This window comes from Erythrolamprus reginae, chromosome 1 (assembly GCF_031021105.1).
Source record: "Erythrolamprus reginae isolate rEryReg1 chromosome 1, rEryReg1.hap1, whole genome shotgun sequence".
Taxonomy (NCBI): Eukaryota; Metazoa; Chordata; class Lepidosauria; order Squamata; family Dipsadidae; genus Erythrolamprus; species Erythrolamprus reginae.
Genome location: NC_091950.1, coordinates 346,291,605 through 346,316,849, shown reverse-complemented (window position 1 = coordinate 346,316,849; position 25,245 = coordinate 346,291,605). Strand labels below are relative to the sequence as shown.

Here is a 25,245-nt window from a genome sequence, read left to right as displayed (position 1 = left end):
AATAAAATAAGAAGATGCCAGAACCAGGTACCCTTGGAAAGGGATAAGTTATTTTTTTTCTTAGACAATTCTTGTACAACCAATTCTCTCTGGATCATCTGATACTCTGAAAAATATTAGTGCAGTTTTCTATCTTTGAAGGTTATGGTAATTGTCTGCATATAAACAGTGCAATACTTTCTTACCAACACATGTCATTTTGGTCATGTCCAAATGGTAGCCATCAAAACAGTCACAGGTATACCCTTCCTGCACCCTGACACAACGTCCATTTTCACATCCATTCAGAATTCCACATTCCTCAGCTTGTAATTCCTCAAAGCTATTCAGGAAACCTGGATTTTTTAAAAAAAGAATTATGGAGGTAAACACATGAATTCGTATTTGTGTTCTTTCAAAAAAATAAGTGCTTCTCTAGCACAAAGTCAGAAGTTACGAAGTTGGTCTTGCAAGCTTGATTTTAACCTTTCCATATAGACCAGACAGGAAACGCAAATAGATGAACTAACTCAACTTTACTATAAAGCTACGTTAACAGAACCCTGCAACTCAAAAAGTACAATTCTCTTCCATCACCTTTATAGCCTAAGAACTAAGGAATAGTCCCTTCTGAGTCTCTTGCTTCTTCCACTATGCAGCTGTGGGCTCTGTTGTCTCTTATCTGACTATTCCTTAGGCAGCAATTTTTATCCAAGATCTCCAAAGATCTTTCTTACAACCATATATTAGAGAGACTGACTGGAGGTTAGTGATGAAAGGACAAATGAAACGGAGGAAATGCAGCAACTTGGCTTAGAAAAAAACAGCATCAATTGATAGATAGCCTTGTTACTTACCTTACTTACCCCTAGACTATCCACTGTTGTCCTCTCCCGATTCCTAAGAGGTCAGTAAGGGGCGTGCATAAGTGCACCAGAATGCCTTTCATCCCTTGTCCTAATGATAAATCTCTATTTTCTTTTATGTACATTGAGAGCACATGCATTAAAGACAAATTCCTTGTGTGTCCAATTACACTTGGCCAATAAAGAATTCTATTCTTTCTATTCTATTCTATTCTATTCTATTAATGTTTCTCTTTTACTAGTATCATGTGTATAAATATGATTATATCTTTCTATACCACCAATATGTACTTGACAAAACAAACAAACAAATAAATGTTTGCAACGTAGGCAAGACCATTTTTTATGGCATGCTTTTTTGCTGGTTCAAGATTGGAAGACGGCATTTTAACCAAGTGATGAAGAATCCTTAGCGTAGATTTTTTCCTTGAAGCAGTAGCATAACTGAAGAGAACAGTAGATGGCAGCCAAGTACAAGTTAAAAGTGCTTGTACTTTGGGGAGGGAGGGCTGGATCTGAGATCTAACAGCTTTGTAGAATTTGGTTGGTCGAAGAAGGAACAATTCCATGAGGTCATTTTTGAAGAGTACTCTAAGCAGGACTGGCTGGACACACACACAAACACACACATTGATCCTTTGTTTGCTGGATGGGAGGGGAACAGCAGTTGGAATTTTAATAATAAGCCTTATTTAAAAAAAAAACAAATACCACAGCTGGTTAAGATATACAAAATCATTTTGATAACAGGCAGCTGATTACTAAGATAAACATGTGCATGGGAATTATGAGTTTCTATACTATAGGATTCTACAGGAGAACACTATATGTGAGATTGTATTTATTCTGCTAACTATGCACGAATAAATGGTCCCCCTCCCCCTGCAGCAAATTGTAGCAAATATAGTATAGAGTTTTTAAAAACACCAGTGAATGATGTCGACTGAAAGAAATGTAACTCTGATCGTTGAAGGACGTAGATCTTATTGAAAAATGAGCGATTGCCGATTCAGTCTGTGAAAGTACATTGAGAGTTGTTGTAGATGACAGTGATGAAAGACAGGAATAGGCAGGAACAAAGGGGCTACTGTAAGTCTCTTTACATATAGAATAATATGTAAATAATGATATATAACAGAACAATGTATGTATGTATGTATGTATATATATTCTATTCCTATATTCTATATATTCTATATACTGTATTCTATTCCTATATATTCTATTCCTATATCTTCTTTTCTATTATTTCTTAGATATATTTTACCATGAGTATCTCCTCTATAACCGTCATCATGTATTTTACTATGTGTATATTGATATATACTCACTAAAACCCTCATTGTGTATTGGACAAAATAAATAAATAAATAAAATAAACAGAGTTGGAAAGGGACCTTGGCAGTAATGGCCCCCACCTGCTATGAATCAGATTGGTGATCTGGTAGGATTTTTTAGTGGGTTCTGGAGGCCGGGACACGTGCGCGGGGCCCCGACACGTATGCACACCTCCCTACACAGGATTTCGCTTCCGCTCATGTGCCTAAAGCGAAATCTCGCATGAAATCTCATGCACAAAACCAAAAAAAGGGTGAAAATTTCCCAAATCTCATGCCCCTGCATGAGAATTTGCTTCAGGTGCAGACGCAGAAGCGAAATCTCACGCGGGGGCGCATTCACATGTATCAGGGCTGGCTGCGCCGGCTTTGGGATCCCAATACTGGTAGGAAAAGGTATGTGGAGCCCTTCACTGGACCTTGGAGGTCTTCTAGTCCAGTGTTTTTCAACCAGTGTGCCGGGGCACACTAGTGTGCCGTGAGACATGGTCAGGTGTGCCGCGAAGCTCGGAGAGAGAAAGAAAGCAAGAGAGAGAGAAAGAAAGAGAAAGAAAGAGAGAGAAAGAAAGAGAGAGAGAGAAAGAGAACGAGAAAGAAAGCAAGCAAGAAAGAAAGAGGGAGGGAAGGAGAGAGAGAGAAAGACATAGAGGGAGGCAGGGAGGGAGGGAGAAAGAGAGCAAAAAAGAGAGGAAGGAAGGAAAAGAAAGAAAGAGGGATGGAGAGAGAAAGAAAAAGGAAGGGAGAGAAAGAGGGAGAGAGAAATAGAGCGAAAGGGAGGAAGAGAGAGAGAGAATTTTTTTGTCCAAACTTTTTATAGCCCCCCCCCTGCCCCGCTCAATGTGCCCCGGGGTTTCGTAAATGTAAATAATGTGCCACGGCTCAAAAAAGGTTGAAAATCACTGTTCTAGTCCAATCCCCTGCTCAAGCAACCACCCTATACCGTTCCAGACAAATGTCTGTCAGTCTCTTCTTAAAAGCCTCCAGTGACGGAGCACCCATAACTTTTGAAGGCAAGCTGTTCCACTGGTTAATTGTCCTGTCAGGAGGTTTCTCTTTAATTCCAGGTTGCTTCTCTTCTTGATTAGTTTCCATCCATTGCTTCTTGTCTTGCATATAGCAGGATGAAAATGCTAAACAATGCTAAATACTAAACTCTATTCCTATATCTTCTTTTCTATTATTTCTTAGATATATTTTACCATGAGTATCTCCTCTATAACCGTCATCATGTATTTTACTATGTGTATATTGATATATACTCACTAAAACCCTCATTGTGTATTGGACAAAATAAATAAATAAATAAAATAAACAGAGTTGGAAAGGGACCTTGGCAGTAATGGCCCCCACCTGCTATGAATCAGATTGGTGATCTGGTAGGATTTTTTAGTGGGTTCTGGAGGCCGGGACACGTGCGCGGGGCCCCGACACGTATGCACACCTCCCTACACAGGATTTCGCTTCCGCTCATGTGCCTAAAGCGAAATCTCGCATGAAATCTCATGCACAAAACCAAAAAAAGGGTGCGTTCTGAGACCACCCGCGAAAGTTGAATTTCCGCGAAGTAGAGATGCGGAAGTAAATACACTATTTTTGACTATGAACAGTATCACAAGCCTTCCCTTAACACTTTAAACCCCTGAATTGCAATTTCCCATTCTCTTAGCAACCATTTAGATTATTACTATTATTATTATTATTATGTTTATTTATTAAAGTTTATTTTTAAAAATATTTATTAAAGGCAGCAGGTTCACCACACTGTTCATGGCTACCGTGGTGCCCACCAAGAACAACAAGAACCCACGCAGCTGCCCCGTCCTGCCTGGCTGCCTTCTCTTCCGGGCTCGGAGAAGAGTGCAAGTGGGAAAACACTCCCTGTCTGGGGGAATTGATTGACAGGGCCATGCATGTTTCGTGGGGTCACATGCGCCCCCCGGCATCACTCTGTGCCCCACCTGGTGGCTCCAATCCACTATTTGAGAAGCACTGACATAAGGTAAAATTATTAGCATTTTTTATATTGCACTAAATCAAGGGTTCTCAAATTTAAGCCGCTGGGCCGGATATATGCAATGAATGCTTGTGTTGTTGCAGAGTCTGGGTCTTTTTGTGTGGGTTAGAGGGGGACAGAAATTCCAACTTGGGGTCTGCTTTGGCCTCATGTATGGGGCTTTAGGTGAAGGTTGGAGGGAAGCACCGCTGGTGGTGAAGAGCCGAAGGGCTTTGTTTCAGTGGACTGCATCGTGGCCTGGAACTGGCTGACCATCTGAGCTTGCTGAGCTTCCAGGCATTGGCACGTGGCCTTTCCCTCCCGCAGGTCTCCCCTCTGCTTGGAAAGTCTATGCTCCTAGTCTTCAGTGAGGTTCTTCTGCTTGAATCTCCTTGAATAGATGCAATTTGAACTGAGCTGTTTTGCCAACTCTTTCTCATGGTGGCTACTTAGCGCCACCAGCTGCTTTCTGCTGAGGCCCTAAGGAGCCTGGGCGGGCAGGCGAGGAGGGGCTTGGAGGAGAGTATAGGTTGGTGAGACGCCCTTTGATGTGAGTGACATTGAGTTGGCCATTCCTATCCAATCACATGGCCAGCTAGCCACGCCCACCCAGACGGTCATTAGGCAGATCATATTAGTGGTCTGTGGGATTTGAAATTATGAATTTCAGTGGTCCCTGAGGTCTGAAAGGTTGGGGACCTCTGGTCTATTAGACCATGATACATAAGCCATGTGTAAGAAATACATCTTTCAGCTGTGGTGAGGGGGGCGTTTGCCCAGGTTCGCCTGGTGCACCAGTTGCGGCCCTATTTGGACCGGGAGTCACTGCTCACAGTCACTCATGCCCTCATCACCTCGAGGCTCGACTACTGTAATGCTCTCTACATAGGGCTACCTTTGAAAAGTGTTCAGAAACTTCAGGTCGTGCAGAATGCAATGCGAGAGCAATCATGGGCTTCCCCAAATATGCCCATGTTACACCAACACTCCGCAATCTGCATTGGTTGCCGATCAGTTTCTGGTCACAATTCAAAGTGTTGGTTATGACCTATAAAGCCCTTCATGGCACCGGACCAGATTATCTCAGGGATCGCCTTCTGCTGCACGAATCCCAGCGACCAGTTAGGTCCCACAGAGTGGGTCTTCTCCGGGTCCCGTCAAAGAAACAATGTCGCTTGGCAGGACCCAGGAGAAGAGCCTTCTCTGTGGCAGCCCTGGCCCTCTGGAACCAACTCCCCCCAGAGATTAGAATTGCCCCCACCCTCCTTGCCTTTCGTAAGCTTCTTAAAACCCACCTCTGCCGCCAGGCATGGGGGAACTGAGATACCTTTTCCCCCTAGGCCTTTACAATTTTATGCATGGTATGTCTGTATGTATGTTTGGTTTTATAATAAGGGTTTTTAACTGTTTTAATATTGGATTGTTATATGCTGTTTTCATTACTGTTGTTAGCTGCCCCGAGTCTACGGAGAGGGGCAGCATACAAATCCAATAAATAAACAAATGAATGAATGAATGAATGAATGAATAAATAAATAAATAAATAAATAAATAAATAAATATGTGTTTGATTTTGATGAGATTTTTTAAAAATACAAATAGTTTATCATAGTTTGATGCCAATGCTAATATTGTACATTCTGTCTCCTAAAATGGTTGCTTTATGATTATCCCAATCTTCTCTTTCTAGGTTGGAGCAGAGGCCAACTGTGATTTGGGTGCTTTCCTCATATGATATTTCAGTGTGCAGGCCACAACTATTATGTGGCTAAAATCTAGCAAATTTGGTAATCCAGTCTGTTTCATTATATTGATTACATGGTATTGCTTTATGCAGCAGCTCATCTTGAATTTTCTTTTAAAAGCTGAAGAGGTAAATGTGAGCCTTTGTGAGGAAGTGTTTAAGACAGACACTATAGGGAAGCCCGGATTCAACTTTAGAAAGAAACGGATTGAATAACCCTCTCTCAACCCAACATACATCAGAGTGGGTTTTATGGGAATAAAAAAGAAGAGGGATTGCAGAAATGTGATCATAAAAGTTGATCTTATTATCGTATGTGGTGGACTTGTCCCATTATAAAACAATTTTGGCATAAAATTCATATTTAATTAGAGCAAATTACAAAACAAAAGATAGGTATGAAACCAGAAACATTTTCACTGAGAATACTAGAACAGAAAATAGCAAAAAAGTACTTTTATGTCATATTACATATTCTTACTGCAGCCAGAATCAGACTTGCAAAATATTGGGAACAAAAAGATGTACCAACTGAAAATATAATAATTAAGAAAATTTTGGATTGTGAGGAATTAGATAAAATGACAATGGAAATAAATGAAAAAGAGGATTCAGAATGTTATGAAATTTAGAATATATTTTATGATTGGCTTGAAAAGAGAAAACAAAATAAATCAGTAAATGTTTAACTTAGCAATATATGTGTGATTTTTATTCACTTTAAGTTACTATAATAATATGTATGAAGTAGAAATGTAACAAGAATTATAGAATTATATTAATCATAGGAACTATAGGAATTATACAGTATAAGCTACCATATATTGTTGATAGAAATTGCTGTATGATAACCCTAGAGGTTACAAAGTGTAGATGTATATATGTTAATCTATTGTTTTGTTTATTGTTTGTATGTATGCTTTCTTTTTTTCTTTCTGTGTTGTTTTTTTAAAAATGTAAATAACCAAATAAAAATTATTTTTTTAAAAAAGGGAGGAGGGATTATTATTTATCCTGCTTCAAACAAAAGACAGGATGTAAATCTAACAAATAAATAAGTAAGTTTGTCAAGTTCTCAACCATTGTGAGGTTAGCCCCTCCTTTTAATTCTAAAAATAGTTATGAGTTAAATTGCTATAGAATCTCGGAGGTGTGTTATAGCTTAAAGGAGATTTGGCAAGGTTTAAATTTGATTTAATGGCATTGAAAAAGTCTGCACTTGTATAGTACACTAGAAAGCATATGTCTTTGCAACAGCTAACACAGTCTATTCCAAACGGACCATTGTCTGACAACAAGAATATTCCCTGAATATTCATTTGAATTTAAGTGCTTGGATTGTCATCTTACCTGCTTACTTCACTTTACTGAAATAAAAACGTGTTATAGTGTGAACCCATTCATGGCTCTTAATGAATACTTTTCAAAAAAGCGTATCATCCACAATAAGCTTAGAAACATGCATCTCTTTGAATATTGTGAACTCTAAGAAGAAATGAATAAGTTATATGTTCTTAGACTTAAGGAGTAAAGGACACTTACGGTCTTCAATGAAATAGGGATCGGTTTCCGAAGTGTAATGTTCCTGTTCAAAGTCAACCAAGGCATCCTGTCCATATGGCCGGGATCCAGGAACAGGAATGTTGCATAGCTGGGCATAGTCCTCTGGAAAGAAACACATAAGAGTAGCATGTAGAAGTAATCCTCGACTTGAAACAGTTCATTTAGTAACCGTTTAAAGTTACAATGGCGCTGAAAAAAGTGACGAATGACCATTTTTCACACATAATCACTTCATCATTCCTGTTTTCCTGTGATTGGAATGTTTGACAACTGACTCACATTTACAGGACCGCTTTCTGCCGCATGAATCCCAGTGACCGGTTAGGTCCCACAGAGTTGGCCTTCTCCAGGTCCCGTCGGCTAGACATTGTCATCTGGCGGGGCCTAGGGAAAGAGCCTTCTCTGTGGCAGCCCCGACCCTCTGGAATCAGCTGCCTCCAGAGATTTGCACTGCTCCCACCCTCCTCGCCCTTCGCAAGAGCCTCAAAACTCATTTATGTCACCAGGCATGGGGCAATTAGATCAAGCCCTCTTCCTCTTTTTACGAGATGTAATGTGTGGTTGTGAATGAATTGGCTGACTGATTTTATTATATATGGGATTTTAGTAGTAATTTTCAATTAATTGGATTTGTTGTTCTGTTGCTTTTGTATCCTGTGAGCCGCCCCGAGTCTTCAGAGAAGAGTGGCATACAAATCTAAAAAATAAATAAATAACTAAATAAATTTAGGACTATTGCAGTGTCCTGGAGTCATGTGATCTCCTTTTGCAACCTTTTGAGAAGCAAAGTTAACGGAGAAGCCAGATTCACTTAACAACTTGGTTATTAATTATTTATTTATTTATTTATTAGATTTGTATGCCGCCCCTTTCCGTGGACTCGGGGCGGCTTCCAACAAACAATACAGTCTACAAATCCAATGTTAAAACAGAACACATTAAGAAACCAAAACAATCACACAATTCAACAAACCATGCATAAAACGGGACAGCAAGTAATAATGGCAGTGATCGACAAATATGGCAAGAAAAGTTGCAAAATAGGACAACGCTCAACACATTTCTCACTTAGTGACATAAATTTGGGGCTTCAATTGTGATAATTAATCGCGGACTATCTGTATTTTGAACACAATTGATCCTATGCACATTTCCCATCTTTAGCCATGTATGTTGCTTTCGTTTCTTAAAGATTAAAGTTGATTAGAGATATAACAGCCATGCCTCTACTTTACTGAACTTGAGCAATTCTGTTTTAAATTTGTTTCAAAATCACAGAGAACCATTCCACGTGAATGCCTAAAGCCAATTAAATTGTGCTGTTTTACATCGGGGGAGACATCATTGAGTAAAAGCTTGAATGTTTGGATAGAAGTTTCTTATTTTGTTGCTCGATAAAGAATATACATGCACAATGCTTTTTGCTTCACAAGATAATGGGAAGAAGGGTTGAACAAATCAAACTTTCATTCTTTTTGTCAGGCCAGGCAACTCCCTTTTATTAAAAAATATAAGATATGGCGTGAAGTGAAGCCACAAGTTTAATCCTTACCAGTATCAAGCAAATACCTTGTGGCTTTTTCTCTTCTGTAGGAAAGGAAAAATTGCAGGCTTAGTTGGCAAGCAACGAAATCTTACTTTTAATATCAACTACAAAGCCTTCGGCGTGCCACCATTTCACAACCTCAACCTTATATCCCTAATGAGGATATAGTAACATTGATCTACAAGGATATGGCATAAATGCTAAGAATAATATGTTCAACTACTTGTGGCAGTTCACAACCAAAAAGCAAGATTCTCATGGAATTTGAGTTTATTGGAGGGAAAAAGGAGTTAGGTTACAGAGAGTCTCTTGCTCTGGATATTATTATCTTGGCTGTCATTAAAAGAATACATTTAGGTTATGTTCAGGTGGGTGTTCCTACTTACTGCTGTTATTTGTGTGATGTGCACGCAGCTCCAGGAGGGTGGGCATGTCCTGGTGAGATTTTGCTTCTGCGCTTGCACAGGAAGCAAAATCTCTTGAGAGGATACACACATGCGTGAGATTTCAGGGATTTTTTACTTCCACACATGCACAGAAGCAAAAATACCAGTGCACAGTGTGCCCTCTACCGGTAAGGAACCCAATACTGGTTACATTCCTTTATTGCTTTGATTTTCTTTTTGAAAGAAACAAAATTTCAGTTGTTATTTTTATTATTATTATTATGTCAATACAACACAGCAAACGAGATCACTATGCTGGATTTCGTATTTCATCACCAGTCGGGTGCTTCCCAAGCACCCAGGACTGTGTGATGTAGTGGCGAATTATGTGTGCCGATCCCAATAAAGCGGCCTTCTGCAACTGACAGATGGAGATTTTGTCAATTCCGATGGTTTTCAAATGTCCACTGAGATCCTTTGGCACTGCACCCAGCGTGCCAAGTACCCCTGGGACCACTTTCACTGGCTTATGCCAGAGTCGTTGCAGCTCGATTTTTAGATCTTCATATTTCACTAATTTCTCTAGCTGCTTCTCCTCAATTCTGCTGTCTCCTGGGATTGCGATGTCAATGATCCATACTTTCTTTTTCTCCACAATCAGGATGTCTGGTGTGTTATGTTTCAAAATTCGGTCAGTCGGAAGACCCACAATAGTTTTGCTTGTATTATTATTATTATTATTATTATTATTATTATTATTATTATTATTATTATTATTATTTATTAGACTTGTATGCTGCCCCTCTCTGAGGACCCGGAGTGGCTTACAACACGCAATACAAAACAATGTGTATACAAATCTAACAGTTAAAACAGTAAGCTAAAAATCCCATTATGTTAAAAAAACCATCAGTCTACTCAATCACATCCACACATAACATTTAACGGTCAGAGAAGAAGGGGGCGTGATCTAGCTGCCCCATGCCTGGCGACATAGATGGGTCTTAAGGCTCTTGCGAAAGATGAGGAACGTGGGAGGCAATGCGAATCTCCAGAGGGAGCTGATTGCTAAGCAAGGCAATTCTTAAGTGGGCTTGGCTCATGTTACAATATTTTTTTTGCCAGAGTTATTAGGTGAATCGCTGCATTGTTAAATGAATCCTGTGCTTGTTAAAGGAACTAGATTTTTCTCACTGACTTTGCTACGAAGGGTGATTGTGTGACCGTGAGACACTGCAACTCTCTGAATTTTGATTATGTGACCATGGACATACTGTAACATATGGAAAGCGCCATAGGTCACTTTTTTTCATTGCTATTGTAACTTTGAATGGCCACTAACAGAATGGTTCTAAGTCAAGGACTACCTCAATACTCTCTATCTCCCTTTACAAATTTGTCCGACTTCTTTTTAGTTCTTATTGATTTGCCACATCCCTTCCCACTTCCCTCCCCTCCAAATTGTTGGTATATCTGACAACAGCCTCTGATTTTTATGCAACTGTAAACATAGATTGCTGATTCAAATTAATGACAAACTATGGTTTGCAAGACTTAAAAGAAAAGAATTAAGCAGACTATTAAAAAAAGGAAAATGACTTCATTATGTATGAAACATCCCAGTGTATTAGAAACGTGGTCTACTAGGAAAGAAAATGATCTTGATGGATGTTTCTATGGACCTGAGTGATTATCCAGCCAAATATTTTATCAATACAACACAGTTTTGCATGGAATACATTACCAAGGGAATTACATACATTTAAAAAGAACCTTCGGCGTAGAAGAACAGCCAGTATAAAGGAAAGCTGGAATGAAAACATCTTAATGAAAGCCAAGAACAAGCTCATTTTGTAATTTTGGGATCAAAAGCAGAGAAATACATTGGTACTTTCCTAATCATGCATGATTCTCAGTAAAACAACTTTTGCTCCAAATACTTTTCTGTTTGCACAACTGGCTTTTGTGTTTTTCAGGGTTGGACATTTAGAATGATTGATTTTGCTGTTTTTGTCTCTTACTGAACTTAAAGAACATAACTTGTAGCAATATAAGCAACGAACTATTCCAATAAAATAAACTGAGTATAAATATTTCCACAATAACTGGAGTGGGTATAACTTTTTGCAGCTTTCCCTTCTACATGGACTAGCCTAGATTACATAACCTGAATGACGAAGAACCTGATTTATAAGTATAATGAAACAGGATATGTTGGGGTGGTGGTGAAATATTAAATGTAAAAGTATCAGAATAAAAATTTAAAAATGTAAGCATGTAAAATGTAAGGTCATGTGATTCACTTAATCATCGTATGATTCCCTTAACAACTATACAATGTTCCCTCGATTTTTGCGGGTTCGAACTTTGAGAATAGCCTATACCACGGTTTTTAAAAAAATATTAACTAAAAAATACTTCACGGTTTTTTTTCTATACCACAGTTTTTCCTGCATGGTGACGTCATACATCATCACCAAACTAATAATTTTTGCAAACAAATAACAAAAAATAATAATTATTGTTAATAAATAATTATGTTTATAAATATCAGGATCACTAAGTGTCTTATTCAATGGTGAGTACCAGTAATAATGGTGAGTAAATGGTTGTTAAGGGAATGGGAAATGGTAATTTAGGGGTTTAAAGTGTTAAGGGATGGCTTGTGATACTGTCCATAGCCAAAAATGGTGTACAGTGATACCTCATCTTACAAACGCCTCATCATACAAACTTTTCGAGATACAAACCTGGGGTTTAAGATTTTTTTGCCTCTTCTTACAAACTATTTTCACCTTACAAACCCACCGCCACCACTGGGATGCCCCGCCTTCGGACTTCCGTTGCCAGCGAAGCGCCCATTTTTGTGCTGCTGGGATTCCCCTGAGGCTCCCCTCCATGGGAAACTCCACCTCCGGACTTCTGTGTTTTGTGATGCTGCAGGGGAATCCCAGCAGGGCAAAAACGGGTGCTTTGCTGGCAACGGAAGTCCAGAGGTGGGGTTTCCCAGCGAGGGGAGCATCAGTGAAATTGCAGCATTGCAAAAACACAGAGGTCCGGAGGTGGGGTTTTGAGAACTTCAGTGTTTTTGCGATGCTGCGATTTCACTGATGCTCCCTTCACTGGGAAACCCCACCTCCGGACTTCGGTTGCCAGCAAAGTGCTCATTTTTGCGATGCTGGGATTCCCCTGCAGCATCACAAAAACACAGAAGTCCGGAGGTGGGGTTTCCCATGGAGGGGAGCCTCAGGGGAATCCCAGCAGCACAAAAACAGGCGCTTCGGCTGGCAAAAGGGGTGAATTTTGGGCTTGCACGCATTAATCGCTTTTCCATTGATTCCTATGGGAAACATTGTTTCATCTTACAAACTTTTCACCTTAAGAACCTCATCCCGGAACCAATTAAGTTTGTAAGACAAGGTATCACTGTATTTACTTCCGCATCTCTACTTCACGGAAATTCGACTTTCGCGGGCTGTCTCGGAACGCATCGAGGGAACACTGTATTGATTTTCTAAATGATGTGATCAAAATAGATGTAAACTTTGATCTGGCTATGTGATGATTTGCTTAACAACTGTATCATTTAATTACCAAAATTTTAGTCCCAACATTGGTTGTAAGTCCATGACTCCCATTGTAGACTAATGATCTCATCTGAAAGTTGTCTGTAATTATGTGTGATGTTTGTATTGTTGATCTGTTTCCTGCAGGATCTCTTAGGCTGCTGCCTGATTTTCTTCTCAACGATCTTCCAACCTTTGCAAGTTTGGAGGCTGTATGAAAATTGTCCAGAATTTTTGGGTCCGGTGATGGTTTGTGGATGGGGCACTGCACGCTACCATCTACTTTAAGGATAAAGGGGTGGCTCCTTCCTCAGACAAGCTGATGCTATTATATGGAGCCAACCACATATCACTTCCTGGGTGGCTCCAGGAGGGACATGGAGCTTCTCTTCAGGTACATAGGGGCTTTGCCATTCCACTGGAAGTCATAGGCACTAACTCACTTCAGGTAACCCCAGAAGACCAGGCCCCAGGCATCTCAATTGAACTTGCCCATTTAGAGTTCAATGTGAGTGTATGTAAAAACAGAATAACAGAGTTGGTCTTCTATTCCAGCCCCCTGCTTAGGCAGGAAGCCTTACACCACTTCAGACAAATGGTTATCCAATATCTTCTTAAAAACTTCCAGTGTTGGAGCATTTACAACTTCTGGAGGAAAGCTGTTCCACCGATTAATTTTTCTAACTATCAGAAAATATCTCCTTAGTTCTAGATGGTTTCTCTGTTTGATTAGTTTTCACCCATTGGTCCTTGTCCTGCCCTCAGATGCTTTGGAGAATAGTTTGAGATTCCCTCTTCTTTATGGCAGACCCTGAGATATTGGAACACTGCTATCCTGTCACCCCTAGTCCTTCTTTTCATTAAACTGGGCACACCCAGTTACTGCAGCCATTCAAATGTGCCCTTCACCAAGGCCTTATAAAGTGGTATTAACACTTCATGTGATCTTGTTTCTATCCCTCTGTTTATGCAGCCAAAACTGTGTTTGTCTTTTTGGCAGCTGCTGCACACTGCTGGCTCATATTTAAATGGTTGTCCACTAGGACTTCAAGATCCCTCTCACCGTTAGTACCGTTGAGCAAGGTACCACATATACTTTACTTGTGCATTTTGTTTTAGTTGTCTAAATGTAGAATCTTACTGTGTAATTCAATGTGAGTGATTTAATCCACCAGATAGGTAGAATATTCTTCTCAGCATCTCTGAAGTTGTTCCTAAACATTCTACATGACTGATGGACAGCCATGGACAGAAAGAGCTTTTTCCCCCCTGAAACAAATCTATTTTATTTATCTATTGTGACAGAATATTATTTTTAACAAACTAATCAAAGACAACAGAACAATATCCACAACACATACAATATGAATAGTAAAATAATCTGGGATTGCTTAATTTTTGCTGTTTTATGTTGGCTCAGTGATAAAGTGTGAAATGTAATAAGTGAAAGTAGGGTTTCTGGAAATAACTGGAAATAAATTTTTCATTATTTTAATTTAATAAATTAAAAGTCGTAATACAATATTTGAAAAATGCTTATAATCCAAATGCTTATTCAGTTGATTAATGCCGTGTGGGTGATATCATTGAACCCTGTCAGTGTAAAAATAACTTCAAGCATCTTTGATTTTTCTCTCTTAAGTGCCACCTGCTTGTTTCTTATTTTACTTAGTGACAAATGAATTCAGAGAAGGTACAAAAAATGTCAAAACTCCCATGTACTTAATGATGTAGACAGCCCTGGGCTACTGCTTCTTTTTAAATAGGCATTGTAAGGATTATTATACAAATTGCACTAAATTGTTGAGCTATTTTCTCAAATATGCTGCAACAAATGTGACTATTTTAGAAATAACATATAGTGATTGTTAAGTGCACTAGATTTATGCAAAAAATATGTGTTATTCCTGAAAATAATTTTTTAAACTTTAGCTACAAATCTTTTGTATTTTTTTGCAGTTTGGTAGCTTATGCAAAGAAAAGCACAATTTATATTTTCAAACATTATTTATTTCCCTCCAACAATTGCAATGTAACTTTCTTAACAAAGGAGCCAAGTAATTCTTCAACAGCATTTCCACAGCCAACAGTTTAATTGCAAATGTAATATGGCGTAATAAAGCATTTGTAGAGCCAGTTACATCTATCATCCTGATCAAAGATTTTGGATCTCAAGTATTTATTTATTCAGCTGTGCTTATGTGGAATTGCATCATCTAGAACAAAAAACTATTAAGGATTTTTTCCACTCTAACAAGAAAGACGTCACTTAAGGGATGGAATGTATTCTTTTATGTGATTATTTTTCAGAAGCATCTATTATTTTGGCCAATCATTATATTCAATTAGAAGGGCTTGTTTATTAGATGTCTCTGTCAAGATTTTAGTAGGTGAGAGCACCCAGCTGATTTGGAAACTAAATAAAGCTGTCCCTGGTTAACAAGTGACTACCATGAGTAGGGCAGAGTGACCAGATTTAGTTGGTGTGCCAACAGATGCCCTTTCTGAAGTGTGAAACATCCCCTTAATTGTTTTGTATTAGCTATTGCAATTAGCTTTACTTCCTTTGAAATCTATCTGGCAAAGTAATAGGTATTTCCTTGAATTTCTTTGATTCATTTATAGTGAGTTAATTAAGATGAAGTCTCTTTGTAATGCTTTTTCCCAGATGACTCCCAACTTTGAATGAATCGCCTTTTAGATATAATTTGTCAACTGATTCGCCCCCAGCTTTCCCACAAGCTCTCGCAAACCAGTAGGTCAAGACAGAAGGAATCTGTTAAAAATCCTACTCCAAATGAGATCAGCAAGTGAAGATAAAAGAATGAATTGCTCCTTGGTTTAGACTGTAGAACACAAATCTTCCCAAGATTAATCTGACATTCTCCTTGACAATTGTCCAGGGTGTCTTGAAGACTGAACAGTTTTGTAGAGTTTTTAAGGAGGATAATGATGCATTGAGTCGGGCTGGGCTGATTTTTTTAAACATTTGCATTATTTTGTAAGCTATGGTGAATTTTTGAAAGTCAGTTTATATAGTATAAATAAATACATTTATCAAAACTTCTTCTGTCTATTTATGTATCTATTATCCTTATAAAATAACACAACCTGGGCTACTCTGGAGAATGTGTTCGAGCAAACTCATTAGTTACAGTCAAAACAGCAATATTTGTAATTGTAACAGCAAACAGCCAACCAACAAAAGTCCAGTTGTACAATCCTTGAGTATCCAAAATAAAATAGTTTCACAGTTTTAGAGGGATCATGTTCCACAGAGCAGGGACTGCTACTAAAAACACCCATCTCCAACATCTCCTGATATCCAGAATGAATTATTCTTGAAAGTTCAAATCAAAGAAGTTGAACTGTATTTGGCAAGTATATTCCTACTGCAACCAAGCCATATATAATATTTAATGTGGGCAAATACTAGCACTCAGAATTGAACCAGAACCCTATTGGCTGTGTTAGCAATTTAATCTCAAATATGTCTAATATATACTTCTGAGAGTTGTTTAAAATTTCTGTTTTCATTTAAAATATGTCCCATATCCAACAATTGTGGCATTTTATAGAATGGCGTTTTCCGCACTTTTGATATGTCTGGTAAGAGGAAATGTAGTTTTAGCTTCAAACATGAACCAGAAGTCTTCAGCCAAATATTTGATTGCATTGTTTTCACAAATCCATTAAAAATGTAATTTCCTTATACCAGTAGTCAAAAACTGCAGAAATACAATTTTGTATTGACACTATTCCTCATTGTAATTGAATTTAGTCTTGAGACTACAGTGAACTGCCTCCCTTCCCCCCACTCTTTAATAATAATAATAATAATAATAATAATAATAATAATAATAATAATAATTATGAAAGAGTAGTTATTATTATTATTATTATTATTATTATTTATTAGATTTGTATGCTGCCCCTCTCCGAAGACTTTCCTGCTCTATTTATGGGACATCGCCATATGTGATTCAATTTGGCACAAACTATTGAGTGTTGAAGGTATTATTTTGCCTTCATGCCCTTAGTGTATTACAACGGCATGCACTTCGCACTTGGAGGGAAATGGAATGAGGACGCTCATCTCTAACCTTCCCCATAATGCCAGTCAATGATCTATTGACCACTGGTACTGGTTCTCTTCCACTGGCTTTCTGCTACACAATAGTTGTTGTTGTTGTTGTTGTTGTTGTTGTTATTATTATTATTATTATTATTATTATTATTATTATTAATTAGATTTGTATGCCACCCCTCTCCGGACTTGAGGCGGCTCACAACAACAATAAAAGAACGTATAACAAATCTAATAATTTAAAATCACTAAAAACCCCTTATTAAAAAGCAAAAAACATACACACAAACATACCATGCATAAACTGTGTAGGCCCGGAGGAGATGTCTCAATTCCCCCATGCCTGACGGCAGAGGTGGGTTTTAAGAACTTTACGAAAGGCAAGGAGGATGGGGGCAATTCTAATCTCCGGGGCGAGCTGGTACCAACTTCCCCCGTGAATATTCCCCGCAAGAGCTTGTAACCTTACTTTTCAGATAACCCTTGCATTTCTAAAATAGTCATGGGAAGAGAGAATAGTATATAGCCGTGATGGCGAACCTATGTGACACAGGTGGCATGCAAAGCCATATCTGCTGGCACACAAGCCGTTACCCTAGCTCAGCTTCATGTGTGCACTCCCAGCTGACTTTTGGTGCCCATGGAGGCTCTGGGAGGGCGTTTTCAATTTCCTGGAGCCTGGGGAGGATGAAAAAATGGGCCTACTGGGCCCACTCTGGAAGTCAGGAAGCAGGGAAGTGGGGGGAGTCATGTACACATGCGTCGGGGTGGGACAGTGCAGGGGATCATGCACGCATTCATGGGATGGAGCACAGAGGGGAACTTTGAATTATGCGTGCGTGCAATAGCGCATGTGTGCATGCTTTCGGCATCTGAGGGAAAAAAAGGTTCGCCACCACTGGTATATAGCATCAAGCTGATCTTGCAGATAAACAAACTCAATTAACAAATCAGTTGGTAAAACCAGCACAGCATCACTATTGTAGGGCTATATTCATTATAACATGTCAGATGGCCTAAATTACACATTCCAGTTACTCCCCAGCAACTACTATCAAAGGAAATATTTTATGAGCTTGAGTCACAAAGAAAACTGAAAGTTAATCTTAAATATTTATGTAAATATTTTATCCCTAGCATATAATGCCCCCTGGGATGCATATTAGCATCTTTTTTATTTATTGTCAGAACTAAGCAATCTGCCTACATGTGTCGCATTTGAGCTAACTACTTTATTATGATCTGCCCCTAATACAAGAATCTCTCCCTTGGGACCTATTAGATAAGGTTCCAAGGAATTCAGGGAAGGGTGTTTCTGGCCCTTTTACAGTTGTGCAGTGACTCTAGACTATTTTCGCACTTCATCCTTTCTCCACGCCAGGCTAGATGTTTCCCAATATCAACGTTCATAACAAAAATCTTGGGGGTTTTTTCCACTTCTAACCATCACCCACTATTTATACCAACATATTTTTTCTTTTTAATGTGAAAAACAAGCATCTTCCTGTGGCCCTTCTATCAGCATTTATTTGCTTCCCAAATAAATATATTTTAAGATATATTAACCAGCTTAATAATAATGTTTAAATATATTGATTCTCTATTTATTCTCTGTTCAGATAATACTTGGATTTTCAATCGAAAAATTTCCTGGAAACATGTAAGTGACATATTTAGTAAAAGAGATTTATTTGTTGATCACTTTAAAAATGGAAAATTCCACTGATTCGTTTTAACTGAGACAGGACAACAAACCAAATATATTTCCAAATCACAATCTGATTTGCAATGTGCCATGGGTCTGCATGTAACTGGTATCATCTTCTGGCAGCACTTATTTTAAGCTTCCTGTTTAGCAACATTCCATACTAAAGCACTGATGCAATAAAATTCCATTAAAAATGCTGTATCCTGCTCTGCCTAATAAATTCAAGTCTGTAAACTCTAATTTAGAGGCAAAAGGCTAACTGAGGAGACCTGATGTACGTATAAAGGAAAACCTCACACAAATGAGCTTTATTTAGTATTCAAAAATAATTATTTATGTATTATTTAGCTTTAACTGATTAGTAAAAATAATTTACCAATTATTTTAAAGTTTTAACTCAAAGCATAGTTTAAAACAGGTGAAATTCACCAGGTTCTGGAGAACTGGTAGCGGAAATTTTGAGTAGTTCGGAGAACTGGCAAATATTACCTCTGGCTGCCCCAGAATGGGGTGGGAATGGAAATTTTGTAATATCATTTCCCTAGGAGTGGGAGGGAATAGAGATTTTTTGCAGTATCCTTCCCCTGCCATGCCCATAGATCCAGTAGGGATTTTTTTTGAATTTCACCCCTGGACGAAAGGCTAACTGAGGAGAGCTAATGTATGTATAAAGGAAAGTCTCACACAAATGAGCATTATTTACTATTTAAAAATAATTATTTAAGTATTCTTTAGCTTAAAATGATAAGTTGTGAGCCACCCCAAGTCTTCGGAGGGGGCAGCATACAAATCTAAATAATAATAATAATAATAATAATAATTAATAATAATAATGATAATAATAATAATAATAATAATAATAATAATAATAATAATAATAATAATAATTTGCGACCAGCTCTCTGACAACTGACAGGCATGAGTGAATTGGGAGCATTTCAGCCCTGTGATACCTGTATGCACCATGTATCTATAAACTACAACCACATCAAGGCAATCATTACAATTAATAAATTCTACAAACTTAATCAGACATAAGCCCATTTTTGCTTTATTTTAAACAAAGCTGTATTTTTAAAGCTGCATTCTGCCAACAACTTCTAAATCAACTTCCCAAGTTCCCCCTAGATGTGTTTGATTACATTTCTCATCTAATATGTGAAGAGAACTACTTTGGAGAATACTTGGCCAATAGGAAATGTAAAACTCATAAAAAATCAATAAATTCTTCTCATCAGAAAACATTATGTTATAAATTAATATTTAAGGGAAATGTTTTGGCAAACTTCCAGCAACCCCAATTTGAAACTATACAGAAGCAAATGGTACATATTATTTAGTTTCCAATTTTTTTGTCCACTGTGCCCGTGATTTCCCTCCCATCTGAACTATTCAGGCACAGCACTCTGGAAATTACCGTGTTTCCCCAAAAATAAGACACTGTCTTATATTAATTTTTGCTCCAAAAGTTGTGCTACGTCTTATTTTCAGGGGGTGCCTTATATTTCTCAAATAAGACAAATTCACAGGCAGAAAAGCTGACACCCCCAAAGAAAGTGTACCATACGGTACACTGATTACTGTACGGTACCTGTCAGTATGGCACCCACACACACGAACGGCGGCACTTATATGGTACAACAGTATACTCCCGCTATTGCAGCTTCCGGCCACCAGAGGAACTACAGTCTATGCACTGTAGTGGAGACTGTAATGGCGGTGAGACAGCAGCAGACTGTGTCTGCTGTACTGGATGGTACAAAGCGATGGAAGGGGCCAGCAGGGGACGCCACATTATTACGGAACCGCTATGAACAGCTTTGAATGGTACCCTATGTTTTTCTATCGTACCGTATGTAAACTTGACTATGCCTTATTTTCGGGGGGTGCCTTATATTAGCAAATTCTGCAAAACCTCTGACATGCCTTACTTTCGGGGTATGTCTTATTTTTGGGGCAACAGGGTAAAATACAGTATGTTGAATTGGGTGGGAAAACCCCCACTGTGGAGAATATTAGGGGAATACTCCCCACCTCCAACCCATTTCAGGTTATTGAAACAGTGGATGTAGAAGCAAATATATATAACACATTGCAGGTCACTGCTTTGTAAAACATACAACTTATAAATCAATTTCTGCCATGAAGTAAAACAGCTACCATTCCCATTACCACTTGAAAGTATTAATCGCACTTCTCAACTTTTCTTTAAGGAGCCAGTAAACTGATTTTTTTCAATCAGAAGAAATGAGGGAAAAATCCATACACATTTGATATTGGAACTAGAAAATGAAAGATATATTTGTAAAATATATTCAACTGAATATATAAAGCTAGGATTCATTTATATTATTAAAGATAAATCATGTCCATTAGTCAGAGCTTAGTATTTGTTATACTATCTTTTTAAAATACATCAAATAATATTCTACAAGTATTAGATGGCATTGTTGCTTTGAATCTAAATTTAGGGATATGGATTCAGAGACATAAATATTTTCTTTATCCAGATGCACATTCATAGCACTGCTGTCTTGTATATGATCACAAACTATTTGCTGATTCAATGTAACTTACCACATTCTTAAGTTGGTTGGAACTACATAACAAATCCATTAATGGGATATTATTTTAATGTAAAGTCCTAAATATTTCAGCAGAATTAAAGCATTTTAGCATATGAACCTAAATATTTAGGATTGCCTAAATAATGCTTTAGAAAATACCAATACTGTCATTTATCATATTACTGAGAGATACATTAAATAACTAGTAACTAATCTGTGAACTTATGTAAAGATAATTTGAATTCAAACTGTGCACAACAAAAGTCAAAATAATTTGTCATCTGAACAGCAATGAAAATGTTTTGTCTTTGGGCTAAATAAAGTTTGTCAATTGATATTACTAAAAATATTAAATATTTTTCAACCTATGAATATGTGTCCTACCTGAGTTTTTCATGGGGCATAGGGCACACTGCATGCCCCATGCATCGCCATATAAACAACAGCATTCAGTGTAAGTAGTCTGCTTCCCAACAAGAGGTTGACTGCAAACAAAATCTTCATTCAGATGTTGCCAGCAAAGATCCTGATAGACTTCAGTTTCTTCAGTTTGTTCTGAAACAAAACCCCAAAAGTATTTGTTTTAACATAATATCCCTATCTATAAAAATAAACACACAATTCAATATCTGTGGAATTACATTTTAATATATTTATTTTCTGCAAAATCAAATGAGATAATTTTTGAATACATATTTTCAAATATAAACAAATAAGACAGTTGGAATTATTACATCCATTTTATTGAATGGACTTAGAGAGACTCAGGTCTCTCTAGAATAGTGGTTCTCAACCTGGGGTCGAGATCGCTTTGGGGGTCGAATGACTGTTTCACATGGGTCACCTAAGACCATGGGAAAAGGCAAATTTCCCATGGTGTTAGGAACTAAAGCTTCTATTCTGGCACCTCGGGACATATTTTTACAATCCGACCAATCAGGCATTTACAGTGGGAGTGCCCCTCTGACCTTTCTGCCAATCAGCTTAAAGCTCTGTTGGGAGAACTCAACAAGTTCAGGATATATGGACTTCAACTCCCAGAATTCTCCAGCCAGCATTCAAGGAACAGAAGTCCATATAACTTAAATTTGCTGAGTTTGAGAAACACCAGTCTAAATAAATTCCGGTGGAATAAATAGAACATTTATCTTTTGCATTTTCTCAGCACATTCTTTCCCCCTAAAGGCCTGTTCCCAGTGAAGGGCCACACTAACCTTTTCCTACTGGATTGGTCCTGTAGGCTGGAGCAAGTGCGCGCCCAGGGGGCAGGGGAGTATGCTCACCGCCACACGAGATTTTTGCCGATTTCTTTGCTTCTGTGTAAAGAAAGGCGGAAAATTGCCAAAATCTCACAAGTACGAGCATCCTCAGATGAGAATTTGACAATTTTCATTGATCTCACACAGGGATGCACGGGGGAGGGCACACATGTGTCGCAGGGACGCAAAGTTGTGCACACATCACCGTTTCCGCTACCAGAACGGCAATCCCAGGCCTAACAGGGGTAGCCCGCCCCTGCCTGTTCCTCACTCACCTCTTTCTTTTATTTTTATAGTGCTTTGTTTCTCTTTATCTTTTTAGTTGCTTTCACACTTAAATTTTGAGAGGCACAACCATAGCAGCTCACTTGCTCATGTTCCCAGAACATTTCTTTCCTTTACTTTTATTTAACCATTACTGTGCACTGCTGCTCTTGTGTGTGCAATTCCCCCTTTGTACCCTACTCCAAAACACCTCTGCTTGAAACTCACATATTCTCTATCTGGGCCTGGCTGTAATACATGAGTTCCGGGGTAGTGCCTGTATAGAACACACATTTTGGTTTGGCATGAACCATGTGAACTTGGCCATTCTGTATACAGAATGGTTTCTGTTGCAATGAATATTTTGCACATCACAGTAATTATCTCTGCAGATAATTAGATTTCCTATGTTTTGCACATTACTGCAACCCTAGACTCCACTAAATAAAATGAGATACCTAGCAAAAGGGCTTTGTAATTAGGAATCAAAACTATTTTAGAACGAAGCACATTGAATACTTTAATAATAAGCCTACAATATTATTTTTGTTTGCATATATTTTGACTTTCAACCCGAACACAGAAATGCATAAAATAATGCACACCACTAGATTCCGCTGGTCTGATGCACTGCTTTCCTGTAGAATCCAGAACCATTGGATGTGTGCAGAAACAACTGTAAGAGCCTTCAGTATTGATGCACTGGCCATCAATACAGCTGTTGATGTCCTGACATTCATCTGTATCTGTTCAAATGCAAATGAAAAGTACTTCAAAGGAAATCACTTCCTGAAAAATAGCTCGCACAGAACATTTGCAGTGATCAACTTCTGGACTGTATTTTTCATTAGCAGATATTTAAAATCAAGATAATCATACTGAACATATTCACAAGGAAGAGAACTATTAAACAGACATTTCTTCATGAAGCACCCAAATAAAATGTTGTTCTTGTGGACCTATTTCTTTCCGTGCTCCTGATATATCAGCACAGCAAGTATATTTTCAATAAATTATATGTATGTTGCCTCTCTAGAATAAGAAGACAATAATACTACTGGAAAAAAATTAACCTGATCTTCATGAATATTCAGACAAAAACTGTTATTCAGACAGCTCATTTTATAGAAAAGAAACAACAATATAAGTTCAAGAAATTAAGTGGCTTTATATCAGAAAAGAAAAGTTATCTGGCCCAAGATAATTAAACCCTTCACTGTGGTTTTCTTTCATGCTGTTATTCTAAATAGAATAGTATTTCTCTTTAGATTGCAAAGGTCAAGGCTATGACTACCAGTAGGAATAATATAAATTAAATGACAAAAAATGAATAAGTAGGCAAATCAGTATACAATGGGAATACATTTATGATAATCATGTATGAATTGCTATTCCATATTTAGGCAAAAAATACCCATCTCCTCAAATGATTTTTTAAATAAATAGAATGTGACTCTCACTGAAAAAGAATCCAAGATAATATTTATGTATTATGCATAAAAATGGAAGTCTAGCTGAACAGAAGTCAAATTGGGTAGAACTGTAAAACTTGTAATATAAAACCTGTTAGAAAATTCTGTTTTCCCCAAATTATCTTATTACGTCTTCTAGTTTCAGCTTTCTGGTACTGTTGACAAAATTTATCTCATCAAAAATATAAGAAATATTCTGCTAGATCACATCAAAATCTCACTGAGTCCACCATTTTTCACAGTAACTTTCTAGAGGATTCCTGGGAAGACTACAAATGTAAATAAGGACACTAGGCTATTTCACATTTTAATTCTTAGCTGCTATTATTCAGAGGTTTCTTCCTGTAATGGCAATATAAACTCTCCTTTTGTTATGCAACTCAGAAATTATTCCCAAGTTAATTATATATTGCGTAATAAGATCTAGTAAAACCTTTACCATAGAAAGATGAAATATAATATAATTGGGACTACTGCTATATACCCCACTGTTCAAATAATCATGTATTTTATTTCTTTGTAATGTTAATTCCATATATCCCTTCCTCTGGTTGTCTTAGAGACAAAAGAACTTAGCAAAATTTCTGCAGCCACAAGTGCAGGGCTGGCCACTGCTGCCGGAGGCTTGGAAGGGTGTGTCATGCTGAAAAATTGCCAGCCCCAGAGACATTTAGTAATGAAAGAGTTAACTGTGTGTGCCTTACTAAGATCCTCCTATTATGATGTAATATCCTGCCAAATCTCACATTACTTCCTTCTTCTTCTTCATTGTTTTCCATTCTCTTCTTTCTATCCTCCATCATGTGAAGACATGTTTGTTATGTTGTCCCTCGAGACATGTTTTATTTTCTGTTTTTATAATAAAATATATCTTGTTTGAACAAATGAATAAGGCTTCTATCTATCGC

At 37.9% G+C, this 25,245-nt stretch overlaps 1 protein-coding gene across 2 annotated transcripts in view; it reads right to left on the bottom strand.

The window, feature by feature from the left end:
* LTBP1 (latent transforming growth factor beta binding protein 1) overlaps nucleotides 1-25,245 on the bottom strand; it is a 262,417-nt gene that overhangs the window by 2,012 nt on the left and 235,160 nt on the right. For both annotated transcript variants that reach the window (XM_070734142.1, XM_070734143.1), the window contains 4 exons: nucleotides 23,471-23,611; nucleotides 21,727-21,897; nucleotides 7,462-7,584; nucleotides 186-335 (listed from right to left, as the gene is read on the bottom strand). In XM_070734142.1, the coding sequence (XP_070590243.1) occupies nucleotides 186-335; nucleotides 7,462-7,584; nucleotides 21,727-21,897; nucleotides 23,471-23,611 (585 nt within the window). The remainder of the gene's footprint in view (nucleotides 1-185; nucleotides 336-7,461; nucleotides 7,585-21,726; nucleotides 21,898-23,470; nucleotides 23,612-25,245) is intronic.